Source organism: Sprattus sprattus (assembly GCF_963457725.1).
Source record: "Sprattus sprattus genome assembly, chromosome: 4".
Lineage (NCBI taxonomy): Eukaryota > Metazoa > Chordata > Actinopteri > Clupeiformes > Clupeidae > Sprattus > Sprattus sprattus.
In genome coordinates, this window is record NC_137923.1 from 43961374 (window position 1) to 43970616 (window position 9243).

The window sequence follows — 9243 nt, forward strand, 5'->3', positions numbered from 1 at the left end:
GGGGGAGACAAATGAAGAGGGAGTGCATGAGGGAAGAAAAGAGTTGGGGCGAGGGAAACAATGGAAAGAGTGTAGGTCACAGACAACAGAAAGAAGGGTTCAGGAAGAGAGAGGGAAAGAGATTAGAGACAAGGCAAAAGAGGAAAGAGATAGTAAAGGAGAGATGATGGAGAACAAAAAGGAATTGAGAACGACAGGAATGACATACACAATATGAAGTATAAGGAAGGAGGGAGAGAAGGATGGACAGTGGCAGTGAGGGAGGACAAAGATGAACAGCGCACAGAGGGATGAGGGAGGGAGGGAATGAGAATATAATAAGGGAGGAATGTACACTACAGTGCTATTAACCTCTGCTATCTCACCAGTGCCCTCAGACAGGATAAAGACAAGCATATACACAAATACACAGATGCGGACACACACGCACTCACACACTTGTGCCCTTGTAGAACATAGAGACACACATGTGCACACACACACACACACACACAACACACACACACACACACACACACACACACACACACACACACACACACACACAGGTGTACGTTCTTACATATGTACACACACACATACACAAATGCATATACACACATATACATAGAGCTGCTCACATATACAACTGCAGTTTGAAGGGACCGGCCATTTGAGATTTATAGTCAATAAGGATATGCCATAGTCAATAATTCAATGTATCTTATACCTAGTTATAATTGTTACTTTTATTTGGAATCAACTAGCATGTTAACATTCCTGGGTGAAGATTCTGAGGAGTGAGGTGAGACCAGATAGCTTTGTCTTCATGGCCTATTTGAATAGATGGTAACACCCCTAAACTCAGAATATTTAACAGACTGTCCTTGGATGAAGGATTAGATAATCTTAAAGTGAAGCTCTGGGCGAGTGGAACTCAAGCTCTGTCTCACAATGGTGGCCACCCATTGTTCAAGAATAAACCTGGATTTATGTCTGACAAATCCAAGATTGGTCAACAATATATGGTATAAAACTAAATACGATTAAGTTACACAAAAATAATGTGTGCACACCCACAAACCTATCCTCACACACACAAAATGACAACACAGTTCCTGTCAATAGCAGCATATGTAAGTGTAAAGGAACAGAGCCATGCACACACACACACAGACAACCCCTCACACACACACACACACACACACACACACAATAACACACACACACACAAACACACACACACACATACACACACACACACACACACACACACACACACACACACACACTGTCCTCATACCTCCTTCTCCCCACATATGTGACTGACAGTAGAACCAGAGGCAGGGCTGGAGGCAGGGCCAATGACAGAAACCACCCCCTTTGGCAGAATCTGGCACACTAAAAGAGGGTAGATAAAAAAGAGGGCATCAAGGAATGAACATAAATAAAAGGCTGAACAGGTGAGAGACAGAGGCAGAGAGAGGTAGAGAGAGAAAGGAAAAAAGGATGCAGAGGTGGAAAGAGAGCAGAGACAGTGAGAGATAGAGAGAGAAGAAAGGCAGCTAAAACAAAGTCGAAGTGAGAGACAGAGAGAGAAAAAGAGAGAGAGAAAGGAAGAGAGAGAGAGAGGCATGCAGGACCGACTCCTTGGAGCTGGTCCAGTTCTGTCTGAGTCCTGCTCCTTGATGATATATCAAATTATGAGTCAATGCAAGGCTCCTTTGATTAATTACATCAATAACCACAATGTGAATTTATGCTCTGCTTACTGGAGATTGCTGTTCACATTCATCTGCGAAGGAGAAAAAAACTCCCAGAATGCACTGGCCTGCGGTTTGGAGTGTGTGTGTGTGTGTGTGTGTGTGTGTGTGTGTGTGTGTGTGTGTGTGTGTGTGTATGTGTGTGTGTATGTGTGTGTGTGAGTGTGTTGGTGTGGTTTGATGGTATGAGGACACGATACTGTGTACCGCTAAATGAGTCTCGGCTGAACTTAATTGCTGGTCTGAGAAAAAATGTAGGCACTTGCAAAATAATTAATCTGGCTTTACTGTACGATACTGTAGCGTTCCTTTGTGTGTGTGTGTGTGTGTGTGTGTGTGTGTGTGTGTGTGTGTGTGTGTGTGTGTGTGTGTGTGTGTGTGTGTGTGTGTGTGTGTGTGGGGGGGGGGGGGGTTGGGGGGCGTGTGTGTGTGTGTGTGTGTGTGTGTGTGTGTGTGTGTGTGTGTTAAGTAGAGACCAAGCAATTTTGTAAGTGAAAAAACAAAACAGTACCTACTTTCCTTAGAACACAGCACAGCACACTACTACTGCAAGCTACTACTTGTGCAGTAATTTTGATGTCGCTAAATGCATTGAAATTTTCAAGGAAGCGCCCTCTGCAACTGGATGGGTGAAGGAGTCTTTGCAAGTGTGTGTTTGTTGTTGCAACAAAATAAGAGTTTCATTTTAGTGAGGGCACGGCAGCAGAAGAAGCGAGGTATTATGTGAGAAATGAGGAATTGCACTAAAGACTTGAAAATGAAAGAAAATGAAACCTATGCCACATACAACGGCTACCCCCACACTATTATCTTTTAGTTTATGGGGATTCCACCTGCATATTACAACAACCTCTGCAATAAAAGTGCAAATAATGGTGTGTCATCAATAAATATCCCTAATGATTAAACTTTATAATATAAAACTGCACCAGCACTATACAGCTGATACATAATGATAACAATATAATGAACATGTGATACAGATAACAGCACAAGATGATTATATTCTACTTTTATGCATCTAAGATGTATACTACTTTTTTATGATGAGTGGCCAAACTCTATGTATTGTTCCAGTGGTTACACAGAGAATGGAGTGCATCCCTTTGAGGAGACTGAGAAGAAGCTACTCGTTTTCCCTTATGGCATTGTCTTTGTCGACCATGTGAAAATAGCATCGCTCACTACTGGGTCCTCGTGACATTCCCTAGGCGCCCTAACTCGGATATCCCAGTCAGGTGGGATCTCAGTAATACATTCAGCGACGACCCGCCCTGGTAACAAAGCGCCTCGCATTATTGATTTTCTCTATCTAATACACAGCACCTAATAAAGTGAGATTTTTGAAGCATATAAGCCTCTACAAACTACATCTTATCTCTGCAAATTATCTTCCGTGTCTGGGTAAGTCCACCTGTTGAAATTGTTGATGATATTTGCATTTTAAAATATGCATTACAGATACTAAATGACAATATAGTAGTTATCACGGTTAATGAAAGAGAACTTGATCCTTATAACCACACGCATATTGCAACAGTAATATTTTGGTCCATATGGCTTTTGTCAGTTGCACCCTGATGATTTAAGTTTGAGTGCAGTGCTTTGCATAATTAAAATAAGGAACGTAGTGTTTTATTTGCACCAGTGGAAAGGAATACAATTCAATATGGCATATGTGATATACAACGATAATAATCACCTCACAGAACCTCACAGAACATTATTTTTTACAACCACATTCCATAGAGTAGTTGGTTTAACTTACTGCTTCATTCTAAGTCCAAATGCATTATATATTCTGTGCATTCCTGACCCACACTTCATGTTATTAAATGTAGCATGAATCATCTCACCATAACAATGAAGATGTATCATGGTGAAGCAAAAGACTGTACTTGTTTCACTGAACATACTTTAGATAAGATGCTTGTGTGCTTAGGCATAGGATGCTGGTGGAGCTGCCAAATCAATATCAGTAAGCAAACAATATGGCCAAGAGAACATTAGCTAGCCAAGAGGTCCTGCCCCAATTTTAGTCATTAGCTTTAGTCTGTTTGAAATGCATTTACATTTAATGCAGGTGTCAAAGTTGTTAGGTAGACTGTTCAGGATTGTCTGTTTAGAGTTACGCCACAACACTATTATGAAAAGCAACCGCAAGGCTACATTGATGTGCAGATATAATTAGTCTGTGTAGCTATATGAGAAGAATGCATATCCTTTCAAACTGTGTGAGCCCATCAAAATTCAGTAGAGGCAATGTAACGAATCTGAGTATCACAAACAACCTGTACAATGATTACTAACTAACTAACACAATATATACTGTAACATGCCTAAATGTGTAATTTGACACCATACACTCATGTGTGTGTCTGTCTAAATGTGTATGTGTGTGGGTGTATGCTGATGCAGCAGCTGAAAGACATATACATATACATTTACTTACTGTGTTTATGTGAGTATGAGTCGGTGTGTGTGTGTGTGTTTGTGTGTGTGTGTGTGTGTGTGTGTGTGTGTGTGTGTGTGTGTGTGTGTGTGTGTGTGTGTGTGTGTGTGTGTGTGTGTGTGTGTGTGTGTGTGTGTGTGTGTGTGTGTGTGTTTGTATGTGTGTGTGTGAGAGAGAGACAGAGACAGAGAGAGAGATAATATTTGTGCATTTTTCACTGGCATCAGTGTCATCAATAAATTCATGTCCCCATGCTGCTCAAAGCTGGTCATGTGCCTGTGTGTATATAGTCTCCTCTGTTTGCTTCTGCAAGCGAGAGAGAGAGAGAGAGAGACAGAGAGAGAGAGAGAGAGAGAGAGAGAGAGAGAGATGGAGGGAGTGAGAGAGTTGGAGAGCATAACTCACTGGTATCAGTGGTCTCGTACTGCGAATCACTCTGCAGCTCGAAGATGTCCACCTCCACGCGGGCACGAGCCGGCCCCTCCATCATGCTGTTGATGTTCTCGCGGGCCAGCGCCAGGGCCAGCCGCTCCCCGCGCCCACACACCGACTGGTCATCTAAAATGGCCGCTGCAAAATGGGGGTGTGGGTACAGTAAATCAACAGTTTCTCTTCAGTATGCTACTCATGAAGAGTTCCCTCAACAGAAAACAAAGCAAGGCTGTAGAGAGGTTATTTGCTCCCATAAAAGACAGGCTGTAAAAAAGGACAAATAACTCTGATAATGGAATTAGATTCAGTCATAGCATAGTCCATGGGAGGGGGTGCTGTTTCAGACATGAAAGCTGAAACTCAAATATCCAAAATCAACTACTATAGCACTACAGTATGTGTAAGTGTATGCTGTGTGCATATTCACAGCCTTCTCAGTGTGTGTGTGAGTTTGTGTGTGTGTGTGTGTGTGTGTGTTAGAGCATGGCAACCCGACCGAAGCCCGACGGGCCTGGTCTGAACCCGCCAGGCCGGGCCGGGCTCTCGAAAAAAAAAAATGAATATCATATCGGACTCGGGTCGGGCTCGATGCAAACATACAGCGTGAAAATTATATATATATTTTTTATTATTATTATTTTTTTAAGTAATTGAATAAGCAAATGAAAATGTTGAGCTTATTTGTCCTGGATCAAAATGCACGAATACATTGATTGTTCTTTTATGGCCGGAAATGGTAAGCCTATACATAGCTGTCAAAATGCAAACAGAGCGGGAGTTACCATTGACAGCCTTAGTTTGGACATGAAACTAAGACATGGACATGGACATGAAACTAAGACATGGACATGGACATGGACATGCAGTTTGGATGCCCATTCCGCCAGCCGATTCAGAACGGAATGGAAGCCGAGCCAACTTGCTGGGTAGCCGAACTACATTGCTTTCTTAATAATATCCAAAATTATCAGTTGTCAGTGAAAATGGTGTATGCCTTCTTGGTTTTCTTGAAGGTAGAATATAATTATAAAATGACGACGCTTAGTAGTCAAGGCATTCGCCAAAGGAACACATTCGCACAAGCCTAGCCTATGGGCTAACAAGAAGATCATGGATAGCAGTAAGAAGATGCACACAGACGCTACGAAGTCGAACAATACAAGGTAGGGGCAGAGGTTTACTTAAATCATGCGTCAGCCGTGGCATCATTTTGATATCATGTCCTTCACATAGGTTCTTAATTGTTGTCACTTGTTAGTTATTATCTCTGTCTGGCTAACCGAAAGAAACAAAACACATTTTTCACGTAGGCTATGCAAACCTTTTTAGCTGGTGGTAGCCCAATTTATGACAGCAGGGCTGCTGAAGTTATTTCTAACGTTGCAACTCACTAATATGTTCTCGAATTGACTGCTGGTCTTGCTGACATTGTACAGTAGCTGCCTGTCTTTGCATTTAGCTTTGGTTGGCACAATTGGGCTACTGTTCTGAGCTGGGTCACTCTCGAGTTTCTACTGTTTTATTATTAGTCAACTTTCCCCCTCTGTGTTGAGTTTAGTGGGTGTTTATTCTGGTGTAAGAGTGCGTGTGCCTTTGTAATGGTGTACCGCTATTAATGTGTAGGCCTATGTTTTATAATGGATATGGTTCGTTGTCACCAATGTTACTGAATATGGTGCGCCGTCAACAATGTTCTTGTTGGATAACGTTTGCCTATTTCTACCGCCCTATCCTGGCTATTTATCACGTCATGTATTGAATATGGAGCCCACCTTCATAATCTTGCTTACGCTGCCCATCGCACTTGTCTCGGGCTTCGATCGGGCGCGGACACAAATATGTTAATTAATCACGGGCCGGGTCGGATTCAAGCACTTTTCTGTCGGTTGAGGGCCGGGCTCGAACAGAAAAAAACGGCCCGAGCCACGCTATAGTGTGTGTGTGTGTGTGTGTGTGTGTGTGTGTGTGTGTGTGTGTGTGTGTGTGTACGTGTCTATATGTGTATACTGTGCCTTTGAATGTGTGCATAGGCACTATCACATGTGTATATTTGAACTGTGCAGAAATGTAATGTCTTTGTATGTGTTTATTCTTACTGGGGCCACTGATAAGCTACAGTATTCCTGATACTGTCAAATTAATACTGGGGCCGCAGGAACCTTTGGCGCGGGAGAGCGCCCAGTGGTTCATTCAAACGCTTGTTGAGTCCTCTATACACCTCTTGCATTAGGCTCGCCATCTGGGCTTGATCAAAGTTTGAGCTACGCTGACTCACTGGGCCTCCCCAAGAGCAATTAAAAGAGCCAACTGCCAAGGCACACACACACACACACTCTCACACACACACACACACACACACACACACACACACACACACACACACACACACACACACACACACACACACCGGCCCTGCTGTGGCGGCGGAGGAGTGCCGCACTTCTTAGCCGCTCATCTCCCTCATCAGCCTCAATTAAGCCTTCAGCTATGCATGGCCACCCGTCAGTCAGTCAGTCAGTCAGTGAATCTCCTGCTGCCTATGACAGCGCATTGTGAGCTTATGCAGATGGAGTCATATCCATGGAAACCCAATAATAGGTAACCGTGGAGATGCTGAGGGGAGTATCCATGGAGATGACGACTAAGCACTGTGACTTTTCACTCTCTCTCTCTCTCTCTCTCTCTCTCTCTGAAGCTACAAATAAACATGACAGAAAAACAGCCACCAGTAAAAATGTACCTGTTGCTGTGAGAAATTTCTTAAAACGTACTTGAACCCTTCAACAAAGGTGTTGTTAAGTAGGGCTGGGTAATATTTTATCATAATATTACCACAATATTTGTCCTATGATGTTATTATATTCTTCATCAAAGATGAGTAGGGATGCCATTTTACAAAATAAAAACAATGCAAGGTGTATCGTAATTCCAGCTTGCAACTGTAGTGGGCCTATTTTGAATGTGATTTTTTTTTTAATGTGAATAAATTCGTTTTGAAAATGAACCCTAGTTTTGAGGATTTGGTGTACTGATAATGTATTACAAACAGAAATGTTGAGATATACTGTATGACCGTCTCCATATTTTGTCTCACCCCTAGTGTAAACATTTTAAGCTTTGAGTACTCAAACAAAATAGCTTGGGGAGACCTATTTGGTGTTGATTCTTTTGTGGCACCCTGCCTGTTTCTGAGGTACAGGTTCTGTGCGTCCATTGCCTTGAATCACCTCAGGCACAACGAATGTTCTTGCTGGTGACCCTCTCAGCAGTAAGAGTTTATGGCTGGCATAGTTCAGATTTTATTTCTCCTTGTTTGGCGCAGATAAAACAAATAGGGTCCCAGGGTCAAAGCACATTGTCGTTCGTAATATCTACACTTGCTGTCTGTGAGCTATCAATATCACCTGAACTACTACAATTTTCTCTACAAAATACCAGGGATTCCCATAAAAACCTGTTGGTCTATGGGATGAAACCTAGACAGAGAAGCTGGAGATGAAACAGTGAAAAGTATAAAGCCAAATATTTTTATCAAATGAAAGACATATCTTGGTCAAAGGACAGCAAGAGCACACAAGAGGATTATGTGGATAGGCAAGACAGACACAAAATACAATTATGGCAATGTACTCATAGATCAAGAGACAGATACTGAGAGGGTTGGAGTGTCTGCATGTCAGGGAAAGAAAGACATTCTGCATGTAGCATGAGCAGGGTGAATGAATCAGGGAGATGAAGAAAGAGAAAGACAGTGAACTAGACAAAAGAGAACGAGATGGAAAGGAGTGGAAAGGAGGATAAGTAAGAATACGAATAAAAAAGAAAGAAAAGAAAAGAAAAACAGACAGTTAAAAGAAAGAGTCCAGAACTCATCGCCACACTCACCCATTTTGACAGCAGACATGGCAGGGGCCTGGCTGAAAGAGTGCGGGGCCATGGTCAGCAGCAGGAACAGGAAGTGTATCGACAGCAGCAGCGCTGGCAGAGCCGGCATCTTCCACTGCTCCTCATGGAGAATGGTCTTCTGGCTGCCTGGTCCACCACCTGCTGGAGGGGAGGACTTGTTACAACGCAGAAGAGAAGCAAGCTATCTCTTACTTCTAGAACAACATTTGCTTCACCATTACTTTTCCAAAATGGCAGTGAAGAAAGAACTTATTTCAGACAGTGGCATTTATGACAGCTAGTTCCACCTCCTGCTGGAGGGGAGGACTTATTACAAAGCAGCAGAGTAGCGAGGGCCAGCTCTTTCCCACTCATCTCCTGCTTGTAACACCCCATATACTTCTCCATTAGTCTTGCAAAATGGCAGTGGCTTATTTCTGACAGGGGTGCATAATGGCCGTTAGGTTCACCACCTACTGGAGAGGAGGACTTGCTACAACTCAGCCTAGCTGTGGGGGCCAGCTCCATCCCAGCTCATCTCCTACTTATAACACCCCATATACTTCACCATTACTCATTGGAAATAGCAGTGGTAAAAGTGCACGTATCTGATGGGGCCGCATTATTGGCCATTGAGACGAGCTCATCAGTCACGAGCGCGAGAAGCTCGGTGGGCTTGGAATTACTTTGACTGCAGCCTGATTGAATCATTTTCATGTCGGTCGGGGGAGA

At 43.0% G+C, this 9243-nt stretch overlaps 1 protein-coding gene across 2 annotated transcripts in view; it reads right to left on the reverse strand.

The window, feature by feature from the left end:
- Positions 1 to 8665, reverse strand: part of LOC308364168 (glutamate receptor ionotropic, kainate 5) — a gene marked incomplete at its 3' end in the record, with an annotated part of 41803 nt that extends 33138 nt beyond the window's left edge. For both annotated transcript variants that reach the window (XM_080837187.1, XM_080837186.1), the window contains exons 1-3: positions 8512 to 8665; positions 4600 to 4764; positions 1283 to 1380 (exon numbers count right to left, since the gene is read on the reverse strand). In XM_080837187.1, the coding sequence (XP_080693313.1) occupies positions 1283 to 1380; positions 4600 to 4764; positions 8512 to 8620 (372 nt within the window). In that variant the 5' untranslated portion in view covers positions 8621 to 8665. The remainder of the gene's footprint in view (positions 1 to 1282; positions 1381 to 4599; positions 4765 to 8511) is intronic.
- Positions 8666 to 9243: the final 578 nt, after the last annotated feature.